Below are 26,427 nucleotides of genomic sequence, written 5' to 3'. Positions count from 1 at the left end.
CTGTAATTTTAGTCAAGTGCTTGAATTGTGTACTTCATCCAGCACTGACTGGACCCACTGGAGTTTGCATCAGAGAGGAGAGTGATGTCAAATCTACAGAATATAACGTCTCGGTTACAAAGGTAACCCTCGTTCCCTGAAGGAGGGAACGGAGACGTACGTCGGACAGACCGACGAATAGGAATCTCGCTAGAGAGGCCAATCTACTTCGAGTGTAACTAAACGAGCCAATGCACATTGGCATGCAATCATATGCATCAGCTGCTCGCCTCGCAGCGCGGGTATATAATGAGCAGCAGGTGCGTTGCATCTTCAGGTTTTCGCTGAGGAGCCGAACCGGATAGGCGGCAGCATCAGCGGGGTACAGCGACTGTGGCGACGGGACGTACGTCTCCGTTCCCTCCTTCAGGGAACGAGGGTTACCTTTGTAACCGAGACGTTCCCATTCAGTCGGTCACGTTCGACGTACGTCGGACAGACCGACGAATAGGAATCCCTACCAAAGCGCCACAGGAGCTGCCCCCTTCCAGCGCTCTGTTGCAAGCCACCTGAACCCCCTTGCCTGAGGATGGTGGGACAGGGCTAACACAGAGAGAGTCGATCACTGCTGTTCCCCAAAACCCATTCAGTGAGACTATTGGATAACGCTGGGAAAGCGTACCCTTCGCTGGGAAAGGAACGCTGCGGAAGCCACATCCTTCCCCGAAGGAGTTATGTGGAGAAGTACATATGGAACAACCCTGTAGGGCTGTGCTACATATGGAAGAGCTGGGGTGACTCCAACCCGATGAAGGGTAGGTTCTCCCAGAGGGAAAGACACGGGCTTCGTTTAGGAGCAACCGTGGAACCAACCATATGGGATCCCCGTAGGGTCACACATATGGAACCCAGCCTAAACCCGGTTCTCAAGGATACAACGGAGTATAGGCCTGGCGCCAGACGCTCCGCCACGTCGGCTGCCGAAGGGATATCGGAGGACTCGACAGGGTCTGCCTTGTAGGGACTCTCTGGAGAAAAGAAGCGCATGTAGCGCAACAAGCCGACACTAAGCCGGGGCCTCTCCGTGCCTCTGACCTGTGGCGAGAACATGGGAGGAGACCGGCTCAACACGAAGGCTATAGTATCTAGCGAACGTGTTAGGTGTCGCCCAGCCCGCAGCTCTACAAATGTCTGTCAGCGAGGCGCCACGAGCCAGCGCCCAGGAGGATGCGACACCTCTCGTGGAGTGAGCATGCAACCTGAGCGGGCAGGGCACACCCTGAGCTTGGTAAGCCAGGGCGATGGCATCCACTATCCAGTGGGCCATCCTCTGCTTGGAGACAGCCTTTCCCTTCTGCTGGCCTCCATAACAGACAAGAGCTGGTCTGAGGTCCTGAGGCTTTAGGTTCTGTCTATGTACAGTCGCAAAGCGCGGACTGGACAGAGTAAAGCCAGGGCTGGGTCTGCCTCCTCCGAGGGCAGCGCTTGCAGGCTCACCACCTGGTCCCTGAAGGGAGTGGTAGGAACCTTGGGCACATAGCCAGGCCGGGGTCTTAGTACCACGTGGCTATCACCCGGCCTGAACTCCAGGCACGATTCGTCGACCGAAAAAGACTGCAGGTCCCCTACCCTCTTGATGGAGGCCAATGCCACCAGCAGCAAAGTCTTCATAGACAGAATCTTTAAGTCTGCTGACAGCAAAGGCTCAAAGGGAGCAATCTGAAGTGCTCTCAGCACCAGAGTGAGGTCCCAAGAGGGTATGGAGAGGGGACGAGAAGGATTTAACCGTCTCGCCCCCCTAAGGAACCTGATGACCAGGTCGTGCTGACCAACAGATTTGCCATCTAAGTGGTCGTGGTAAGTGGATATAGCAGCAGTATGGACTTTTGAGGGTGGAGGGGGGACAGCCTACGCTCCAACCCTACTGCAAGAAGGAAAGCACGACTCTGATCGAGCATCTTCGGGGGTCTTCCCGGCGAGAAGAGCACCACTCGACGAACAGGTTCCACTTTGGAGGCGTAAGCACGTCTCGTAGACAGTGCACGTGCCGAAGTGATGGTGTTAAGTACCTCAGGGGGTAAGTCACCTAGAACCTCCGCATCCCGTCCAAGGGACCAGACATGGAGTTTCCAGAGGTCTGGACGCGGGTGCCAAAGAGTGCCCCGTCTCTGAGAAAGAAGGTCTTTCCTCAGAGGGATGGGCCAGGGAGGGGCTGTCGCGAGGAGTGAGAGTTCTGGGAACCAGGTCCGGTTGGGCCAGTAAGGCGCAACTAACAAGACCTGCTCCTCGTCCTCCCTGACTTTGCACAGGGTCTGTGCAAGTAGGCTCACTGGGGGAAACGCATATTTGCGCAGGCCCCGGGGCCAGCTGTGAGCCAGTGCATCTGTCCCGAGTGTCCCCTCGGTCAGAGAGTAAAACAACTGGCAGTGGGAGGTTTCTGGTGAGGCAAACAGGTCTACCTGAGCCTTTCCGATTTCTCTCCAGATCAGCTGAACCACCTGGGGGTGGAGTCGCCACTCTCCTGGCAGCGCAGCTCGTGATAGCTCGTCGGCCACACGGTTGAGCACACCGGAGACATGAATGGCGCGAAGCGACCTCAGATGCTTCCGACTCCACAGGAGGAGATGGCGGGCGAGTTGTGACATGCGACGGGAGCGTAGACCACCTTGACGGTTGATGTACGCAACGGTCGCAGTGTTGTCCATACGGACCAGTACATGCTTGCCCTGAAGCAGGCCTTTGAGGCGGCTCAGAGCAAGGCGTACTGCCAGCAACTCGAGGCAATTGATGTGCCAATGCAGATGGGGTCCCGTCCAAACCCCTGAGACTGCATGCCCGTATTACGTGGCACCCCAGCCGGTGGCAGAAGCATCTGTGAACACCACAGCATGCCGGGACACCTGTTCTAGGGGCACTCCTGCCCGAAGAAACAAGGGGTCCGACCACGGACTGAAGGTTCGGCGGCACTCCTGAGTGATTGGCACCCGGAATGTGCCACGCTGCCACGCCCATCTCGGGACTCGGCCGTGAAGCCAGTGCTGAAGCGGTCTCATATGAAGCAGACCGAGCGGTGTTACAGCCGCAGCAGCCGCCATATGCCCCAGGAGCCTCTGAAAGAACTTCAGTGGGACCGCTGTCCTGCCATTGAATGTATTCAGGCAGTTCAACACTGACCGAGCACGTTCCTCTGTGAGGCGTGCTATCTGCTCGACCGAATCCAACTCCATACCGAGAAAAGAGATCCTCTGCACCGGGGCGAGTTTGCTCTTTTCCCAGTTGACCTGAAGCCCCAACTGGCTGAGGTGTCTGAGCACCAAATCCCTGTGTTTGCACAACTGATCCCGGGACTGTGCTAGAATGAGCCAGTCGTCGAGATAGTTGAGAATGCGAACACCCCGTTCTCTCATGGGAACAAGGGCTCCCTCCACGACTTTCGTGAAGACGCGGGGAGACAGGGCCAGCCCGAAGGGTAGGACTCTGTACTGATATGCTCGACCTTCGAACGCGAATCTCAGGAATGGCCTGTGTCGCGGAAGAATTGAAACATGGAAGTACGCGTCCTTCAGGTCAATCGCTGCAAACCAATCTCGGGGACGGATGCACTCGAAAATGCGTTTCTGCGTGAGCATTTTGAATGGTAGCTTGTGGAGGCTCCGATTCAAAACTCGCAGGTCCAAGATCGGTCGTAACCCGCCGCTTTTCCTGGGTACAATGAAGTAGGGGCTGTAGAACCCCGACCTCAAATCGGCTGGAGGGACCGGCTCTATCGCGTCCTTCGCCAGTAGGACTGCGATCTCCGCACGCAGGACAGGGGCATCGGCATCTTTCACTGTAGTGAAGAGGACGTCCCTGAACTTGGGGGGGGGAGCCGGGCGAACTGAATCGCAAAGCCGACCCTGATGGTCCGAAGGAGCCAGCGAGACGGACTAGGGAGCGCTAACCCGGCTCGCAGAGACCGTACAAGCAGGACCGAAGGGACCACCGGTGTACCCGCAGCAGGGCAGCGAGGTGGAACACAGGGACGCGGCTCGGGGGGCTCTCTTTGTGAGGCGGCGTCACAGTGTGCTAGGCAACGCTTACCTGGCTCCACGGATGGACAGAGGGAGCAGTCGAGGCTTTGGCTGCCCGCTGCTCGCTGCTGTCCGCTGGCGACAGAAGAGGGGGATGAGAGTGGTGAGGTTTTTCTCCTCCCACTGCTCTCCAAACCCTCTTCAGACCTGGAAATGGAGGAACTGCTCTTTAAAATTTGGGTACCGCTGCCTCTTGGGTCAGTGGCGGAACAGAAACAAACCCAATAAAGGATTTACCACCTGGCCCTCCTCCAGGGGTGGAAGAGCAGCCCCACCCATCTCTGGGTCGCCCGTCTCAGGGGTGATTCTCACCAACCAGTTAAACAGCTGCAGAGACGGGAGGCGTCATCTCCCCGCAATGGATACAGCAGAGCCTGCTGGGCCGGAGTTTCTTGCAGGGGACGACACCCTTGGCGACGAGCAGACTGAGGGGCGGCCCAAGAGGAACTCAATGGTTTGTCATGGGAAGCTCCCCTATCCGCTACTAACTGAGGAGAACCGCTGGGCTCAGTCCTCGACAGTGTCACCGAAAGGCCACCTCGTAAGATGGGAGCATTGAGAAAGCATTTAGCTTGACAACCTCTCACACCTCACAAGGTAAGCCAGGGGGCACTTCTGGACCACGGAGGTGGACATCGTCTGGCTGAGGGCCTGCGCGGTGAATTTGATCACGGTTAGTCAACAAGCGCAGCTCAACCCCAGCACAGAACTACCCTCATGCAAAAAGAGTGCCTTGGCCTCACATGCAGGGTGGGTGTGGTCTGTGTACAGCCACCCCATCCAAGAGGGTAGTGAGAGAGGAAAAACTTATGCAGATTGGCACCTTTGGCATTCCATATTTATGGCACCAATATACCCCCATACTGCCAAGTTTTCCATGCACATCTGGAAGACCCAGGAAAGCATGGCTGTAAACTCTGAATCTGAGTCAGCATAAGCACACACCATTACAGTGGGCAGCGTCACCCTCATTTCCAGAGCATAACAGCACTCTCTCCGATGCTGCAATCGACGTCTGTCCCTCAGCTGGAGCTCTGAATGAAATGCTAGGTTCCCCTATGAAAAGGACCAGCAATCCAATCCAGAAACTGCACAGCTTGCAATGCGCTAGAGAGGGAGGGGCCCTAGGGGGTTGGTTCCCCGAAGGAACCCCTCAACCTCATGTCACCCAAGCCATATCAGCAAAGTAGACCTCTTCTGGTGCACCAGAGAGGGCGCTACAATGGAGATTACGCAAGGGAACCGCGCATCTAGAGCGCCGAGCGAGCGCTGGGTTGCCGTGACAACCCGCGCTGCAGCCCGGCAGCTCGACGGCACACGACACGCAGAGGAGCGAGAGGTTTGCTCTCGCTGATCTCCGCGGTCTCCCAGAGTGTCGGGCAGAGCCGCGGCTGTGCTTTTACACACAAGCGGCAGCTGGCCAACAACAGAGGGGACTCAAGCTTCCCGGAGAAAGAAGAGTCACGACCGGCGTGTCGACGTGATCATGTTCTCATATGAAAACATGAACACCCACGAACATCATTTCAGCACGCGCCCAGACATGCGAAACGGTGATCGTGGCCGTCAGTGAGGACAGGAACGATCGCATCCAGAAACACAAGTAGGATGTCGTCTTTAAAAAGACGCGAATCTACTTGTGTAAGCTCTTTCAGGGACTTTACTCTTTTAGAAGTGCTGAAGCACGCAGGGGAACGGCCACCGCAACACAGACAGGGATTGTGTGCAGCCTGTCATGTGCTTTCTCTCTCTTTGAAGGCGCTCACTCTTACCAGCCGTAAAAACGGCTTTTCAGCGCTCAAAAGCGCACCGTACCGGCCGTGAGAACAGCCTTCTGACGCTGTCAAACAGCTATTTGCTCAAAAACGGCAAACGAAACAGAAAAAGAGAGGACGTCGACCCCGCTGCTGTGCTGTTCGCCCGCACTCGGAAAAAAAGAGAAGTTCAACCAAAAGCTTGACTCGTCTTCTAGCAGACACTCGCTTGCAGAGAACAGGAACAACACCGTTCGGCTCCGAAGCGAAAAGCTGAAGATGCAACGCACCTGCTGCTCATTATATACCCGCGCTGCGAGGCGAGCAGCTGATGCATATGATTGCATGCCAATGTGCATTGGCTCGTTTAGTTACACTCGAAGTAGATTGGCCTCTCTAGCGAGATTCCTATTCGTCGGTCTGTCCGACGTACGTCGAACGTGACCGACTGAATGGGAACTGACCTGCTACCACCTCCGCAACATGAGGAGCATGTTCTGCGGTTGAACCACCAGCCTATATGTAACAGAGCACTACAGAAGGTTATTTGTGCCTCATTTGTGACTTTATAACTCATCAACATAGTGTATGAGAAAAGGCATCATTGACCTGTGTGAACTGGCATAATTAAACAGTGCAGCCTTTTCTACTGCTCTTGTATGTCTTGTAGTCATGCTGAAAGATATATATATAATATAATATAATATAATATATATATATATATATTATATATATTATATATATATATGAGAGAGAGAGAGAGAGAGAGAGAGAGAGAGAGAGAGAGAGAGAGAGGAAGTCAACGGGTCATCCTTTAGTACACAAAATGAGTTTTTTTTTTTTTTTTTTTTTACAGAGATTTTACAGCAAAAACAGCCTAGTAGTAGGTCAGCAAAGGAAGCAGAACAAAACTTAAAATGGCCACCACCTACAGTGACAGCTTCGAAAATAAGGAAGATTTTAAAGAAATGAAAGAAAATTAGGACAAGTGAATGCAAAGGGAATGGGAAAAAGGAAATGCAAGAAGAACTGCAGGCACAATCTCATCCTCCGCAGATGTGAGGGAGGAAAAGCCCTGGTGACTGATGGGCACACAGAGGAAATATCTGAATGGAAATAGGGAGGCATCACAGCAGCTGAATCTCCAGCAACAATTCAGACATTTACATTAACATTTCAACATTTGTAATTTTTACCATTTTTACCCCCCCCCAAAAAATGGTCTAAAGTGCATATCTAAAGTGCACCTCATTTATGCTAACTGCATTCAATTTCAAATATATTAAGAGATATAAAAAGAATCATCATGCCTCAATCTGCAATTAGTTTTCTTTCCTGTGCCACATTAGGAAGATAATCTTTGGGAAAGTCTAAGGCTGAACTACAATTATGTGGCTTTCCTCTCAGCATGAAATGTACAATGTGACGTGGGAGAGTGAACAATAATCATACGTATAGGGGCTCAAATTATAATCTTATTAAAAAAAGTCTCTTTACTCTGTGGAGCTCTAAAGTACTATTCGCTCTGTTATCAAAAGATATGATGATTAAAATAAAAGGAATGTTATAGTTTCCTCTGCATGAAGAAGCATGCATATGTACAACTGTAATTAGAGATCTGTAATCTGGGTCTGTGTATTTACTGCATTTGTCTTTAGACAGCGTCATGTTTATTGATAATGACAAAGGAAGTGTGGAAGGCCCATATGTATGGACATGGTTTAGGGTATTTTGTAATGCAAATTACGGTAACACTTTAGTTTAGGGTCTAATTCTCATTATTAACTAGCTTATTATCATACATATTACTAGGATATTGGCAGTTTAATAGTTCTTATAAAGCATATATTAATGCCTTATTCTGCACTGCCATATTCTACATTGCTTATCCTACCAAATACCTAAACTTAACAACTATCCTACTAACGATTAATAAGCAACATAATAAGGAGTTTACTGAAGCAAAAGTTGTAGTTAATAATTAATAGTGCGAATTGGACCCTAATCTAAAGTGTGACCCAAATTAATTAACTCTGGCATGCAGTTGCTCATTTACTCCAAATTCATTAACTTTAGAACAAGCTTAAAAACAAATTCATGTGCATTCATTTTAAGCAGATTTTTTTTTTCTCCTGTGTATATAAATATGAATAATCCACACGATTATAAGTGAATGAGTTCTTTCATTTAGGGTATCTTGCAGTCATACAATATAAGAGTTGATTTATAACGCTCAGTCATTGGTTAGCAGGTGGCTACATCCGTTTTATTACATCACTACCAGTGGATTTTGAAGTGATTTTCCCGAACCAACATGTCCTCCAACCAATATGACAATATAGGTCGTTTGTCACTTCCCTGAAATACGACCCATAGGAGCATTTGCTAAAGTTGCGCCCCTCGCGACAACAGGACACTTTCATTTTAATGCATTGTTCCCTTTTATTTGCATCATATTTCGAGTTTTGCAAAGCTCAATTGGCAGAGCATTGCAATATATAACAATATGCAATCATCTGATCATGCAATCGTGAGTTCGATCCCAGGAATCGCATGTGCTCATAAAGTGTATATGCACTATAAATCACTAAGGGTAGGTTTAGGGGTGGGGTGGGTTTAGTCGTTAATAAAAAAAATGTAAATAGGACAAATAGTGTAAAAAGTCCACACATTGCATTTAAATGAACATGCATTTTGATTGGTAACGACAGTCATATGTAATTTCATGACGACAGGCGTAACACGACACTATCATTATTTTTACGCCAGCTAGAGGGCGCATGATTTTAAAACGTAAATATAGGTTGCAATAAGGTGCTTGATAAACAAACTATAGTCTCTCCCAAACACTTAAGATAATAGCTCATGACAAATGTACTGTACATACATTAGAGGGCACATCTCAGATTATTGAGCAGTTTTCCTTTGTTTGTATATGTAATAATGAGAGTTATAATGTTGTATAAATATCACTATTTATTAAAACAGTAAAAAAAATCATATTTAATAATTTGTCAAAACCAACACAAAATATTATCTTTCCCCATCTTTTTTTTTTTTTTTTTTTAAGTTTTATTTATGGGCTTTTCGTGCCTTTATTTGGAGAGGACAGTAGAGAGCAGACAGGAAAGCATTAGTCTGAGAGAGGGGGGCAGGATTGGCAAAGGACCTCGAGACGGGAATCAAACTCGGGTCGCCGTGAACGCATTTGCGGCAAATGTCGACGCACTAACCACTAGGCTATCGGCGCCGACCCCATCTTTTAAAAAACAAAACAAAAAACAAAGTGATTTAACCAAAACAACATACAGGGATGAGATTTCAGTCAGCTAAACGCATCAGTCAGCATTGGTCATTTCACATGACATATACGCTTTTAATCTGGCATAAAATAAACTGATTTTATTCGTAATAATACTGAATCTAATTACTTTGATATTAAATGTTATCAGAACTCTGCACTGTTCACGTGCAGGTTATAAGAAGCCAGTCACACCATCTTTTGGCTATCAGAAACGCAGAGCAGTAGTTTGAGTTTCGCATTGGGTAATTTTCATGTGAAAGTGAACTAATCCTTTAAACATGTTTAAATATAGGTATACATGAAGAGGAACTGTAGAATATGTTATTTTTAGAACTGTATTCATCCAAAATAAAGGATGTATTCTGTAAACACATGAGTTGTGTAGTGTTACAACATTTTACAATATTTAAGTTAATCTGATATAAATTTTAACCAATGTATAGGTTTAAAAATTTAGTATTCCTGTATAAATGAACTAGCATAAATCAAGTGGAGTTGTGATGCTCAGAAATGCCCTCTAAAGGCCTGTTCACACCGGGACGAATATCGCGCACGATTTTCGCCGACGTTTAACGCCTCGTGACTAAACAACAGGCGCCAATGTGAGTGTGCACACCAACGCGAAAAACGCGAGGCGTAAAAGCGTCATTTTAAAAAAAACGGCTTGGGTTCGTTTTTTTGGTTTGGCGCGCCGCGTTAAAAACTGGCCGACCAATGAGATTGGCGCTTTTGTTCACGTGCCTGGAGCTGCAGAAGTTACAGTAAAACACGACTTGGTGGCGCTCAAGCACAAAACGGTCTTGCTGAGCACACAAGACGACGAACAGAAAGTAAGTAGACGAGGAAGATCCCTACAAACTATCCCTGCGTCTCAAACAGCTCCCTAGCTTCCTAGGTCGTGTATCAGTATACCATGTAAATGAATGTGGCCGAATCCCTGATCAGTGCCCTGACTAGTGAAGTAGAGAGCTGATTGAGACGCACACTATGGGTGCTCTGCCACAGATGTGTATTAATTCTGTATTTTTACTTTTTTTTCCCTTTTACATTCAAGAAATATAGTTGAGAATGTCTGTTTCATAAATATGTTTATTTACACTACTTTTCACTTGTACTATATGTATGTATGCCATTTTATATATGCATTTTTTTAATCTTCTTTAACTTTATTAATATTATATGTTTATTTGCACTATCGTTAAGCACAAGCGCCACATACTGTCAGGGAGTGAATTTGCACTTTCACTCGGCGCATCGCCAGTGAAAATCGCTTGGGTGTGAACACAAAAAACGTCTCGAAAAACGCTGACGATAAACGCGTGCGATATTCGTCCCGCTGTGTACGGGCTTTAATATCGTGATAAACATACTGCATGTAGACCCAACTCTTTGTATGTAAATGAAAAAGATATTCTCTGTGTGCATATGATGTACACTCAGTGGCATGTGTAGGCTGATTCAATACTGAAGGGTCTAAATAATTCTTAAACTCCTTGTGTTAAACATTAATGCAGGTCATGGACACACGCTTGATAAAAAACAACACAAAAGCTGCTAGATTCATTTCTGGTTCCCTTTCGTGGGAACTATCGACGCTGCGTGGTAACACATTGGGAACCTTCTGCGTGATGTCGTCACTGAAGCACTCATGTATCTAGCCAATCGTGTAGCGAGACGTCAGAGACGGGTGACTTCACGGACCAGGAAGCTATAAAGCACACTCGAATGCAGAGCACGCCAGCTTCTGTGTCTTCAGCAAGCGCTCTATGTTATCTTGTGTGTCTTATTTGGTGTTGTTTGTCCTGTTTATTTTTGGAAAACATTATCTCTTCGTCTGAGGACAAGAGGGTTACTGTGCACCACACATATATATATTTATATAGTGAATAAGACACGATATATTCCAGATGGGGACACTCACGAGATGTGTGTTGTCTGCCTGGGGGTTGAGCATGCACAGGCAGCTCTCAAGGGGGCTGTCTGTGTTCATTGCGAGAAGCTCACCCTCAGAGTTTTAAGATCACGATAAAGAGGGTGCTCCGGTCGGCGTTCCCCGCGGATCGGGTCCAGCTTTTGTTGAGGCGCAGCGGCGGCTTCGTTCGTGGGGTTCGCAAATGGAGCTGGCAGAGGGGGTTGAGATGGGCCCAGCCTTATCTCGCCCTTTACCTGCCAGCCCCAGTGCCTCTTCTCAGGCGGCGGAAGCACGCGTAGCTGTTTCTTGCCCCCAGAGAGAGGCACCCGCGCTTCATCTCTCTTCCTCTTAGGAAGTTGATGTGATGAGCGTGGGGGAAGAGGAACCGCCATCCTCTTCCCCAGCACATGAGGAGCTCCTGGAGGTAGTGACCAGGGCTGTGGCCAAATTAAAAGTTGACTGGCCAGCAGAGCGGGCAGATACTAGACCAAAAAGCAAGCTGGATGAGCCCGCTCGGTCACTACCCCAGCGTCGGGGTTTGCCCTTCTTTCCGGACCTCCACACCGAGGTCTCGAGGTCTTGGAAGAAGCCGGCATCATATCGCGTGTTCAGCCCCCAGACCTCAATGTATAGTAACATCGTGGGGCTAAAGCAGCAAGGCTATGCGGCGCTGCAAACCCCGACGTTGCCCACCAAGCCATTAAAAACTACATCAGGCTTGGTGGGCAAGGCTTATGCGGCAGCAGGTCAGGCGGCGGCATGTCTACATACCATGTCGCTCCTACAGGCATATCAAGCCGACCTGCTGGGGGAAGTGGAAAATAGCGGGGAGGCCACGTATGAGTGCATCCAGGAAATCAGGATGGCAACTGACCTGGCTCTCAATGCCACCAAAGAGACGGCAAAAGAAATCGGCCGCTCTATGGCAGCATTGGTGGCTACGGAGAGGCACTTGTGGCTGAACCTCTTGGACATAAGGGAGCGTGACAAAGCCTCCCTTATGGACGCGCCGCTGTCTCCTGCAGGCCTCTTCGGCGACGCCGTTACAACAGTCGTCGAGAGGTTCCGGGAGGCTAAGAAACAATCTGCGGCGTTCCTCCCCCGCAAACCAAGAATCCCCGCTCATCAGCCTCGGCCGTCGACGAGCTCCTCAGCGCACCACAGAGCGCAACAAGAGATCAGCGTGGCCGCCCGTGCTCCCCCGCAGAGAGCTTGGGGATCGGGTCGGCCCGCTCAGCCGAAGCCTTCTAGGGGCAGAACGGACCTGCGCACCGTTATCCTGGCCCGGAAGGCTTCGAAGCGGTCCTGATGTCTGTGGGTCAGGAACCGATGAGAGCGGCCCCCTCCGAAGGGAGCCGGCGAAAATACATCTAACAGCCGCTCCCCTTCGGCGCCCTCAGGGGATCGTTATGCCAACCCTGCCACCCAGTGTGCGTCAGGGCGCAGCGGTCTCCACCGACCCTCCGAGGAGGGCCGGCCACTTGATTCGATTGTTCTCTGCCGGTGCGCCGCTTCAGAGCGTCGAATCAGGTGCTCAAAAAACACCAGAGGCTCGAGAGACTCGTTCCCTTAGTAAATTTTCTGGTAGAATGGAAACTTCTTCCGAATATATCAAAATGGGTGCTGCTCACTATAAAAGAGGGTTACAAGATCCAGTTTGGGTCTCGCCCGCCCAGATTCAAAGGGGTTCTTCCCACAGTGGTAACCCCCGAGCAGTCTCTGGTTATGGAACAAGAAGTTGTGACAATTTTGCGAAAAGGAGCTATAGAAAGGGTTCCTCCTCCCAGCAGACATTCTCCCTCCTCCGTTTGGCCTATCATTATCACCCCGCACATTCACGAAATGCGTGGATGCAGCTCTGGCTCCGCTGAGGATCCAGGGCATTTGCATACTGAATTATATTGACGATTGGTTGATTCTAGCTCAGTCAGAGCAACTAGCAGTTCAGCATCGAGATGCTGTTCTGTCCCATATGAAGAGGCTTGGGCTGAGGCTCAATGCCAAAAAGAGTGTGCTAGTTCCAGCTCAATCCACCAACTATTTGGGTGTAGTGTGGGACTCCACCACGATGTGGGCACATTTGTCTCCCGCTCGGGTGAGTGCCATTCTTATGGCTATGAAAGGGGTGAAGTTATAAATCATCAGGGGGTCTGCGGTCTCGCTGACTATATTACTTGGCCCGTCAGATCCTCCTGTGGTCCCAAGGGAAGCTGCTCTCGCTGAGGGCAGCTTACATCCCGGGACATCAAAATGTGGGAGCAGATGCCCTGTCGAGGCAGGGGCCAAGGCCCGGGGAGTGGAGACTCCACCCAGAAGTGGTGAGTCTCCTATGGGAAAATTTCGGTCGAGCGGAAGTCGACCCGTTTGCCTCGGGAGAGTCAACCCAGTGTCCGCTCTGGTACTCCCTAACACATCCAGCACCTCTGGGTCTGGATGCTATGGTACAGACGTGGCCGAGGCTGCGCCTGTACGCATTTCCCCCGGTCGACCTGCTCCCAGGAGTTCTGGAAAAAGTACGCCGAGAAGGGGCCAATCTAATACTGGTAGCCCCATTCTGGCCAACCAGGATATGGTTCTTAGACCTAGTGTCGTTACTCAACGGCTCCCCAATGGAGCTTCCTCTCAGACAGGACCTCCTGTCCGAATCGGGCGGCATGATCATACATCCCCGCCGAAACCGACTGAAACTATGGGCTTGGCCCCTGAGGGGGCCAGGCTCGTAGATGCTGGTCTCCCAACCGAGGTTGTGGAGACCATTCTTAACTCCAGAGCTACCGCCACGAGGAACTTGTATGCTTACAAATGGAATTTGTTTTCTACCTGGTGTAGACATTTAAATACGGACCCTGTCCTTTCTTCCATTAGCTGTGTGCTAAAATTCCTCCAGGAAAAATTCTCGGAGGGTCTATCTCACTCAACCCTAAAGGTTTATGTCGCAGCAATCTCAGCATATCATGCTCCTCTTGAGGGGAATATCTCGGTAGGACGAGACCCCCTTGTCACACGCTTCCTCCGTGGCACACTGAGGTTGAGGCCTCCAGTGCGCACAAGGGTGCCAACCTGAGACTTGGCTGTGGTCTTACAAGGGTTAGCTGAGGCTCCCTTTGAACCACTAGAGGAGGTTCCTGAGAGGTTCCTCACTCTGAAAACGATTCTTTTATTGGCTATCACTTCTCTGAAGCGGATAGGAATTTTACAAGCACTTTCTGTTGCTCCCTCTTTCCTTGAATTTGCTCCAGGAATGGTGAAAGCATTCCTGTATCATAGACCGGGGTATGTCCCAAAGGTCCCTACCAATGTCCCAGGCCCCATTGTGCTTCAGTCTTTCTATCCTCCTCCATTTGAATCTGCGGATCAGGAAAAGTTGAATCTGTTATGCCCAGTAAGGGCTTTGGATACTTATGTCCACAGAGCTGCCCTGTGGCGTAAGTCAGATCAGTTGTTTGTCTGCTATGGGTCCCCTAAAAAAGGGGGCCCAGCATCAAAACAGAGAATGAGCAAGTGGGTGGTCGAGGCCATCTCACTTGCATACGAAGTGGCCGGACAGCCCTCTCCCTTGAATGTTCGCGCCAATTCGACCAGGTATGGCGGCATCAAAAGCTCTGATGTCAGGAGTCTCCATGAGTGACATATGTGATGCAGCTGGATGGTCATGCCAGCACACATTTATTAAATATTATAACCTTGATGTTGACTCCACTCCGGGGCCCTCTGTCCTGTCAAGATAACCTTGGCAAGTGCTTGAGCTACGGCTCAGTTGGGATTGCGTTCCCAATGCGTTACCACGCAGCGCCGATAGTTCCCACGAAAGGGAACGTCTCAGGTTACAGATGTAACCCTGGTTCCCTGAGTAGGGAACGAGAAGCTGCATCTCTTGCCGTACCCCTGCACACTTGCGAGTGCTTTCTTCAGACTTACTTAGAAGCTGGCGTGCTCTGTATTCGAGTGTGCTTTATAGCTTCCTGGTCCGTGACGTCACCCATCTCTGACGTCTCGCTACGCGATTGGCTAGATACATGAGTGCTTCAGTGACGACATCACGCAGAAGGTTCCCAATGCTATACGTCTCGTTCCCTACTCAGGGAACCAGGGTTACATCTGTAACCTGAGACGTTTTCCGTGGAACAAGAAAGAAAGATCTTCATCTATCATTTGAAAATTAACCAAGGCTACACATTCAGGTAGAATTTATAGGCTGAAGCAATCTATTCACAGACATGAAACATACATGCACAATCACACTCTGACATTTTTTCTTAGCCTCTGAAAAGAGAAATTAATGAAGTATAAATAGTATAAAGCAATCAAAACCCAGCTCTGAGCTCCCCAAACTAGACTGGTGAAGCCTGAGCTTCTTATACATTATTTCACTATGTCACTGGAGATAAAAAGACAACAGTTATTGTGAGTGGGGTTAAATAATGTTTAAATTCAACTTACTGTGGTTGCGTACAGTCCTGTAAGTTACACATTCTTCGAATAGGTTTGGGTTTCTTGTTGATGTCACAGTAGCCTCTGTGCACCATTTTGTTGTCACCTTTTTTACGGCACCCATATTTGGTGTACTGGAATCCTGAAGAGTAAATAAAATGAAAGAACAGAGAGAAACATGATGTGTAATGAAGTGAACAAGTCTTTGGTAAGTTTTGAACATTCTGGCCTGGCAAAACAAAATCAATCATACACCTCAATAGACCAATAAACCATGATGTTGTTCCTTGGGTGTCACAATTATTAGTTTATTAAAAATGAATAAACTAATGATTAATAGTATTTTTTAAAGGTCCCGTTTTTCGTGGTTTTTTGAAGCTTTGATTGTGTTTATAGTGTGCAATATAACATGTGTTCATGTTTCGCGTGTAAAAAAACACAGTATTTTTCACATAATTTACTTATCTGTATACTGCTGTTTCCACTGTCATAAAAACGGGCTGATGACTTCCTTGTTCTATGAAGTACCTCCTTCAGAAATACGTAACGAGAATGCCAGCGGTTCCTGTGTTGTGATTCGACAGCTCTGAGCGCACCTTGCCTGGAAAAGTCACGCCTCTTACCATAACGTGGAGATGCATGCGCTCAGTGTTATTGTAAACATGTCTTTAATTTTACCATATTAATTTGAGCCGGAATCAGACCCGGTGATTGGACTGTGGGATGAAAATAACAGCGTTTCGACAACATGGCGACAAACACACTCTACAAACGCAACTCTTGTGTATTCCTGTTGGCGGAGGTTAGTCAAAAAACGGTTTTAGTGACGTCATTAAAGAAGGAAGTAGAAGGATGTAGTCCAAACTGGCCGTTCGATGTAGGCGACTTCTGTTAAATAAAATATCTCGCTTGGCATTGAACTTTGAGCTTTAAAATTTTACAGATTTTATTTATACTCTAACAACAACATTACACACTAACTAAAGTTTGAAACATGGGATCACGAAGAACGGGACCTTTAATGAATTATATATCATATGCTGTCAAAATTATGATGTTGTATGACACTAGTTTTAATTGTTGGATACAGTCAAGAAGGTCAAGCCTTCTGATGTGTGACAGACCAAAATCCCCATTTTAAAGAGGATTTAAATTTATCTCCAAAGTGCCAAATACCAAATGTCAAACTAATTGTCAAAAGAGACAGAGTAGCACCAGGAAATATATTTGAATAATCTAAATAAGTTGAGAGATCACACTAAGTGGACGTTACCTCCAGCACAAGGTTTCGAACATTGGGACCAGCTTTTAAGTGCCCACTCATACGTGTCCTCTTGAATGACATTATTGTTGTTAAGGGGCACCGAATCTTCATGGATGATGTATTTGTACATCAGTGTGGACCTCGTCTCATTGTCTTTAGGTATAATCTAATGGAGAATGAAAAACAATAGGACAAAAGACTCAGAAATGGCAAAGTGATATTTACAGGCATTTGGTTATGTTTGCAGGGATTTAGCATTTGTTCATGCATATGCAAGAATATGCAGATTTATGAGTTGGCCTCTGTGTGAGATGACTCAGACGAGGATCTGTTTAATTACAATTGAAAACGAAGCTTGTGGAGTCGTTTCAAGGACAACTAATTTTGCATTAGTTTTATTCCTGTTGTAACTGCAATTTCATGTGTACTTCAGAAATTCTGATTCTAATAGTGATTCTTATTTTCTTAAAGGTGCCCTAGAACGTTCTTTCACAAGGTGTAATATAAGTCTAAGTTGTCCCCTGAATGTGTCTGTGAAGTTTCAGCTCAAAATACCCCATAGATTTTTTTTTTATTAATTTTTTTAACTGCCTATTTTGGGGCATCATTAACTATGCACCGATTCAGGCTGTGGCCCCTTTAAATTTCGCTATTGTCCTTGCTTAATTACCTAGTCTGATGATTCGGCTGTGCTGCTCCAGATGTTAATACTGGCTTGTGTAATGCCCTGAACATGGGCTGGCATTCGCAAATATTGGGGGAATACATATATAATGATCCCGACTGTTACGTAAGAAGGAGGAAACAATGGAGTTTGAAACTCAACGTATGTCTTTTCCATGTACTGAACTCTTGTTATTCAACTATGTTAAGGTAAATTCAACTTTTGATTCTAGAGCACCTTTAATATGCCTGCAACCTGATATAAAATCAGAGTGTAAGTTAGAGATTGCACATGCAATTTTAAATATATTCGTATAAGTAATTTTAGCATTTTGATGTGAGAAAAAGGTGGTGAGCTCATTAATGATATCCCTTGCTGAATTAATTTTGAAGCATTTGATTTTTTACTGAATACATTCCCATTTGTCACTGTAAATTGAAATAGTTCCTGTAAATTGAAACATTGTTCGTATGAATTGTGCACTGATCAGAAACAAGTCTCTGTGTGTAAAGGTCACAGTGCCATTACTAAAATTCAATACTCTGGCCTGTATAAATCCACAGACAATGTTCAAATGGAGAACATTCTGTTGTTGCTCTGCCTAGGTTGTTCAAATTCAAGAAAGGCTAAAAACACATCTAAAGATCTCCATGCAACATTTAAACTGGCTGATGTTCAGGAATTCACTTGTGAAGAATAGTGAATATGGGTGTAAATGAAAGGATATCAAAGAGAAAAATCACAGCATTCAAGTCAAATCATTTTTTAGAAGAACCGCACACTTCATTTGAACAATGACATTTTGTGGTAGAAATATCAGTTGTTGTTTTGTTTTTGTTTTGTTTTTTAACCCGAGGACCTAGATGACTTATGGGCATTAAAGAACTAATGAATTACAGATTGTAGTAATACATTTTACAGGAAAACATCAATGTGTCCATCCATGAGTTTGTGCTTTACAGAAAGTAGGTCATACCACACAAAAAGATCCTCAGAAATATTCAAATGGGATTGTAAAGCTGAAGTCGAAGAAGTGTTGTGCTTTGACAACTCAAAGCCTTCAACTTAATCTAGCTGAATTGTTGTGGCATGACCTGAAATAAGTTAATTTGAGACAGCTAAATTATAAGATCGGCCTGAAGTAAAACCGTAAAGAGAAATATGCCAACAATAACATCCCATTCCTAAATAAACCTATTATAGTATACAGTGCCCTCCATATGTATTGGGACAGTAAAGACACAATTGCTCTGTTAGCTGTGGTGTCAAGACATCTTTAAATATGATTAAAAGATTAATATGAGGCAGAATACAGAACGTCACATTTTATTATTGACTGTTTCAACACAAAATGTTTTACCAACTAAGAAGAACAGTACTTTTAGAGTTTCATCCCTCTTCCTAATGTGAGCATACTGTAAGTATTGGCATGGTTTAACAAATGTAAATATGTAAAAGCTCATATTTAATTGTAAATCCCTTGCAAGCAATCACAGGAGCGAGTCTGTGACTCATAGACATCACCAGTCTCTTGGTTTAACACTTTGAAATGCTTTTCCAGGCCTTTAATGCAGCCATTTTCAATGGTTGCTTGTTTTGGGGAGCTTCTGCCTCTTAGTTTCCTCTTTGGCTGGTGAAAGTCTTGTTCAACAGGATTTAAATCTGGAGACTGACTTGGAATATCCAGTTTGGAATGTCCTGTAAAAGACAGATACCGCTGGCAAGCTTCAGCAACCGACAACAACCAGGTCAGCCAATCAACAGCAGTTGATGAGAGACAAAAGTGCTGTGAAAAAACAAACAAACAAACCCCCTAAAATAACTGTCAGTAAAATCATCAGAAACCTCCAGAAAGCTGGGGTGATGGTCTCACAATCTGCTGTTCGCAGGAGACTTCACCAACAGAATTACAGAGGCTTCACAGCAAGATCAAACACCTGATCAGTACCAAAAATAGAGTTTTATGGACAGATGAGACAAAGATTAACATTTATCAAAGTGGGAAAGCAAAAGTGTGGATAAAAAAAAAAGAAACTGCAAATGATCCAAAGAATACAACCTCATCTGGAAAGCCTGGTGGAGGTAGTGTCATGTCCGCCTCTGGAACAGGCTCTCTCATCTTTATTGATGATTTATTCAATGATGGCAGCCGAAGAATGTATTCAGAAGTGTACAAAAGAATCTTGCCTACCAGTGTTCAAGAAAATGTCATCAGACTCACTGGGAAGTGCAACAGGAAAATGACCCAAAACACTAGTACTGCCATCTCAGTCAAGATTATGGTAAAGACATTTTTGGTCTTAGATTGGCCAAGTCAGTCTCCAGATTTAAATCCTAATGAACAAGCATTTCACCAGCTGAAGAGGAGACTAAAAGCAGAAACTCCCCAAAACAAGCAACCATTGAAAATAGCCGTATTAAAGGCCTGGAAGAGCATTTCAAAGTGTGAAATCAAGTCTGATGATATCTATGGGTCACAGACTCGCTCTGTGATTGCTTTTAAGGGATATACACTTAAATATGAGCTTTTACACATTTACATGCACTTTAAGTTAAACCATCCCAATACTTATGCTCACTTTAGGCAGAGGGATGAAACTCTAAAAGTGCTGTAAAACATATCTGTGTTGGAACAGCCAATAATAAAATGTGACATTCTGTACTTCTGCCTCATATTAATCTTTTAACCATATTTATAGATGTCTTGACACCACAGCTAACAGAGCAATTGTGTCTTTACTGTTCCAGTACTTATGGAGGGCACTGCAAGTATAAACATTTAGTATAAACATTTTAAACTAAATGTCTCTCTGTTGAGCTCTTATAAACACACGTATCATCAACTGCTGATATCTTACAGCAGAACTGAAACCCAAAATTTCTGACAAGGTCAATGACAATGGGATCCATGTTATCTACAACTGACAGATGTGTCATATGACAAAAAGAAATCTTTTATTATCCCTGAAATTAGGCTCAGACACCAACAAAAAACTAATTGTGGCAAAAGCACATCAGGCTTTAGCAAGCAAACATCTGGAGGAATTGAAATTTAATGCAAAGCTAATCTTCAATATTCATTGCAACAGCTTAGATGAAGGTCAAATTGTATAATAAACTATGATTAATGATAATTCCAAAAGGCTCACAACTCAACTCTCTAAAATTTTAACAAGAGCAAAACATAAATATTTATTACTTGAGCATTCGGATACCATATATGCAGTACACAGCATGCAACATAAATAATTTATGCAAAAAGGAAGAAAAAGCACTTAAACACTTCTTCCCAATCATCTATAATGTAAATGTGGTTAAACTACAAAGGAATAATCCATGTAGATACAATCACGTATTTTGTCTTATCATGGATGTGTCATTCACATGCAAAGGCTTAATATGTTATGGTAATTATCACAAGATGTTCTCTTAATTCAAAGTAAGTGTCAGTGCAAATCTCTCATCGTCTCTCCTCAAAACATTTAACACACCACAACACCTCTCACCTCTGCTTCTTTTGAAACCAGCATTGTGAAAACTCATTCAAAAACCGATGTCACTTGCATCGTGTTTAAGCTGTCAGTGTATCTAGAGCAATTTCTGTCTTTCTTTCCTAGTCACCTTCCACATTCACACTGAGCTCTGATCTCTAGCTAAAGAATGAGTTCAGAGAGAAGCCTTGAGCTTTGACTGACACATTCAAAGATGAGTAATCTTCACTCATATTCCTTTAACTCGAGGACCTTCAGTTCACACATACCACAGCTTTAACAGTGTCTCTTTAAGTGGGTGTTGGTGGGAAATATGTCACACAATAGAAAGTTAAATAGCAGGGCATGTCTCAAGCTAAAATGTTTAAATTGTCTCTTCTAAGGTCGTTGTATCTGCTACAAGCAATGAATTTGATCAAGTCTTCACTGAAAATACAACAATAACAACAACAAACTGCTTATGTTACAATTGGCATCTTAAAGGCGAAATCACAACAGTGACAAAAAGTCAATAAGTCAATTTGAGCGAAAAATGAGGGTGTCCAGCAAAGCAAAAATAAATAAATAAATTTGAATGGGTTATTAGTGCATCGTATTACATGGCCCTCTGGTATACATAATTTTGATCAAGTACAGCAATCTTCAGCCAAAAATAAATAAATAAATAAATAAATAGAATAGTGACTCCTAAACTCACCCCTGTCTCCAAGAAACTCCTAAACTGTGTTAATAAATATCTTACATACGTGGGAAAGCATTATCAGTTTCATAAACACATTTCAAAGCTGTCAAAGACTGCAAATGTCAGCTTTACACTTCCATCAGAAATGTCCATGAAGGAAAAAAAGTGTGCTGCTTTGAGGCTGCATTTCTGATAAACGAAGGGGAAAAGAATCAACAGACATTAGCAGTATACAGTATATGGTGAGGCATGCTGAGAAACAGCATATAGTGTGTGTGGGGGAGGTATAAGGCTCTGTATGTATCACACACAAACACACACTTATCTACAACAACTAGGCTTACACTTACTTCACACTCAGTGTTGTTGTGGTTGTTTTTACTATCAATCTATTTTAATCTCACCATGGCAAGTCATGATTAGTGAGCTGTGCATTTTCATTAACATACTTTTTTCAAATGATGAGCTGTTTGGCATAATCAATAATTATACTATAATCCCTTTTTACCAATTAAGGAATCAAAACTGAAAGTTTTAATACCAAAACAAGAAGGGAAAGCCTTTCGCCTCTTTGTCTTTGAACATTTGTGAATGAGGAGAGAGGCATTCATTCTTCATGTGCAACAAGAGAACAATGACTGCTATGGCCAACCAACAAATTTCCATTTCAGCGAGTTCAAAACTCAATTAAGGAAATCAGGGGGAAAATGTCACGCAACTGGCCTTTGACAAAGGGGAAAATCTGCACTAAATTTGAATCATGTTGCACCCTCTTAGAAGCATGATACACTGTATATGTCATATATGTATATAAATTTAAATAAATTTGTCATTTTATTTACATAAGATTACATACAGATACAACTACAGTCACAGTTTATTATAAAATTATTCCAAATCCTATGAGGACTAAAGATTGCTTTGTGTGAGGAACAGAACCAAAAGCATCTCCATCCCCCATAAAACTAAAACCAAAAAATCATTCAAAAATTGACGCCTGAAGAAGTATGTCAGATTTGATTGTGAAATGTAATTGGCTCTCATATGTCTCACTCTCATGAATGACTGCATCATGCTAGAGTTCAGATTAATCTTTTGAATGAGATATGAATGTGTTTAGAAAGTGGGATCATATTCAGAAATTAAAACCTTAAGTTCCACTATGTTCTTCATATATGTGTATGTATGTATGTATGTATGTATATATATATATATATATATATATATATATATATATATATATATATATATATATATTTAGTATTTTTATTAATTAATTTACATTGTGGGGACTGGTGGCTGGTCCCCACGATGTAGGTGAACTCAGGTTTATATTACATCGTGGGGACATTTGGTCCCCACAATGTAATATAAACAAAAGCACAAACACACACACACACACACAGTTGTGCTCAGAATTATTCATACCCTTTGTAAATATGGCCAAAGAAGTCTGTGAAAATAAATCTGCATTGTTCATTGTTTTGATCTTTTATTATAAAAAATTACAAAAATCCAACTGTTCATTGGAGAATAAGAATTTCATTATGAAATACTTGTTTTTCTCTAATATACATTGCTCACAATTAATCATACCCTTGTATTCAATAGTTTTTGTAACCTCCTTTTGCCAAGATAACAGCTCTGACTCTGATGAGTTTGGAGAACACCTGACAAGAGATCAGAGACCATTCCTTCATGCAGAATCTCTCCAGATCCTTCAGATTCCCAGCTCCATGTTGGTGCTTCTCGTCTTCAGTTCACCCCACTTTTTTTCTATGGGGTTCATGTCAGGGGACTGGGATGGTCACTGCAGAAGCCTGGTTTTGTGCTCAGTGACCCATTTTTGTTTTGATTTTGTTTTTGTATCATTGCCCTGATGGAAGATCCAACCACAGCCCATTATAGGAGTTCTAGCAGGGACAGTCAGGTTTTGATTTTTTTTTTTTTATCTTTTGCTGTTTGATAGAATCCATGATGCCATGTATCTGAACAAGATGTCCAGGATCTCCGACAGAAAAATAGGACCACAATATTAAAGATCCAGCAGTATATTTCATTGTACACATGGGTACTTTTTATTTCTGTGTGTGCCAAACTCATCTTGAGTGTTTGCTGCCAAATGTTTTTTTAAATAAAAGATCAAAAGGATGAACAATGCAGATTTATTTTCACAGCCTTCTTTGATCATATTTAAAAAGGCTATGAATAATTTTGAGGACAACTGTATATATATTTCTGTCATGAAAACTCTAGGAGTGTTTGGCATGGTAATGGGTATGACACTGTTTATATGTTCGGTCTTGGCGGAATAGATCTGCTATGCTGCTTCTGCTTTTATTGCTGCTGCTGCTGTTGATTATTGCTGCTGCTGCAGAGCAAGTACAGGACTTGCTACTGCCAATACATACACGACACGCTGCTGTGAGCAAGTAAGACATGCTGCTGCTGTACAATATAGCGTACATGGATTACACGCGTTCAGCTGAACCTATCTTGAACACATTTACTTTAATACCGCTTTAATACCGATGCTGTGTATGCAACGTCTCCACCATAAGAATAGCAATGTACTGTGAACATTTAGATTTACGACACATTAATTGAATGATATTGAACAGAAACTCAATATTTTGAATCAATATTCTATATATCTATTGTCTGAGTATATGTTGAGTATGATATATTATAACTTGCCCCATGCAATGGTTATGTCAATCAATGAAATTTGACAGTGAATCCCAATACTTTCTAAACTCACAGTGTGCAACCGACTGTCGGTCCTCACAGCAGCGTAAACACTTATTAATGAATATGTATGGCTGCAAGCTTGCAAAACCGTTTACTCATCACAGTAGCAAACTCAGAAAATGCTGTTACATCAATGAGCTGCCCACACTGCAATGAGTCTCCTATTACACTTGTATTGTTAACGAATACCTCAGTGTTTTAAGCAGAGAGTGATTGCTGGCAGATAAAACACATTTGATGGCCACAGCTCAGGATCAGCAACATGTGTCATGATCAGCCACACACTCTAGGTAAGTTGAAATGATAAAATCATTCTACATGAAATGTTTTAATAAGATGACGATAACATATCCGACATTGGCATAAAACGCTGTTCATCCTGTAGTTATGAAATATGCCCAATCCGGATACAGCTGCTCATGTACTTAGAATGTAGATAACGTGAAAACATGGTTTGTGTTTTGATTCATGATAATATTCACATTGCATGATCATCTCATTAGCCAACTCATCTCACTCAAATTAGCAACACGAACACAGTATTTTGTATCATATCTTCTGAATAAAACATGAAAACACAGAAAAGTTGATGTCTACCCCTATGTAACTAAAAATAATTTCATAGTATTAATTTTCCCGATAGGGAAATTTATTTTTTTACGAAAACTAAATTGTACTGTAGACTTACTGCAACTATCAGAGATTGTTAATCGATAGTCTATGTGTTTGTTAAAGTCATTAATTTGCATAATTTCAACTTATTTTTTAAAGAATACTGATATTTTTTTATTTATTATAGACTACTTATATTTATTATAATTACATTTTACTTTTTATTTATAATAGGCTGCTAATACTAATTATATTATACTTATATCTAATTATTAATTTAAAAAGTACTTCTGGCAAGTGTCTCGCTTATTAGCTATAAACCCATTCAATGTACAGTAACTGCATCGGCCACATATATTATATATATATATATATATATATATATATATATATATATATATATATATATATATATATATATATATATATATATATATATATATTTTTTTTTTTTTGTCTAAATAAATAATTTTAAATAATACAAAAACAAAAATCAATTATCAATAAATTTAAGGCATCACCACATTATAATGTACAGTATTAAAATTAATATTAATTTTGAGATTTGATAAATAATAACTTAATAATCATACCACATTTTTAAGATTCAAATTAGATTACAAAAAGCTTATTTACCAGAACAACAATTGCATCATGTAGTGGACCATCAGTGTGGAGAGTCTCGACATCATCCTCAATAAGGTAGTCCCACTCCACTCCCATTTCAATGAAGCGCCGAGATCTTGCATCCTCTCCTTTGCTGTTGAGAATGTAATGCCCTGTTGCTTGGTTCTTAATAGCTGCAATCAAAGATTAATTACAACTCTTCATCAGTTCAGGGATTAGAAGTTAACAAAAGATCTGAATCAAGCTGAAAGATCTGTTCAATTAAGCTATTGTATCAGCCATCAAAACAGATGTTTTGATGTGAGCATGCCAGGACAATCACCAGTCATCAAATGTCACTTGTAATGTGAAAAATGAGATTAGGTTCCAGAACATTAAATATGGGGTGCATTGTCTGGAATGTTTTAAAATATTAATGAATGTACAGCATGAAGCAGAAGTGTGCAAAAGGTTTGATGCAATGAAATCAAAGTTGACCTTTGATTTCCTACATGTTTAGTGTGATGAAATTGTGGGTTTTTGTTGTTGTTGTTTTTCATACAAGAATGAAAATTTCTTCAATGGAATGAAAAACAGGTTTTGCTCCTCTATACAACAAAAGTGATTGGTGACCAGGAGCTGTAAGCTCAGAATAAATAAATAAAATAAATACATAAATGAATAAATAACACAATAAAACCTTCATAAAGATAGTCCATACAACTAGTGAGCTATATTACAAGCCACATTAGAGATTTGTGTGAAGGACAAATTGAAATTTAAGTTGAAAAATGAATGTCACATTTGTTTTTTGTTTGTTTGTTTTATCAATTTTTAGTTTTGTGTGCTGAAAATAAAAGTGGTTTATTATACCTGGTCATTTGATGACTGACAAATAGACTGACCT

The 26,427-nt window shown here is 43.4% G+C and overlaps 1 protein-coding gene across 1 annotated transcript in view; it reads right to left on the bottom strand.

The window, feature by feature from the left end:
- The window catches only part of adamts3 (ADAM metallopeptidase with thrombospondin type 1 motif, 3), a 118,202-nt gene that overhangs the window by 8,973 nt on the left and 82,802 nt on the right, over positions 1-26,427 (bottom strand). Inside the window, exons 17-19 of the mRNA XM_067406536.1 lie at positions 25,551-25,714; positions 16,724-16,880; positions 15,460-15,592 (exon numbers count right to left, since the gene is read on the bottom strand). Of these exons, the coding sequence (XP_067262637.1) occupies positions 15,460-15,592; positions 16,724-16,880; positions 25,551-25,714 (454 nt within the window). The remainder of the gene's footprint in view (positions 1-15,459; positions 15,593-16,723; positions 16,881-25,550; positions 25,715-26,427) is intronic.

Source organism: Chanodichthys erythropterus, chromosome 13 (genome assembly GCF_024489055.1).
Source record: "Chanodichthys erythropterus isolate Z2021 chromosome 13, ASM2448905v1, whole genome shotgun sequence".
NCBI lineage: Eukaryota > Metazoa > Chordata > Actinopteri > Cypriniformes > Xenocyprididae > Chanodichthys > Chanodichthys erythropterus.
Note: the sequence above shows the minus strand (reverse complement) of the source record. Positions and strands in the feature narration are given on the sequence as shown.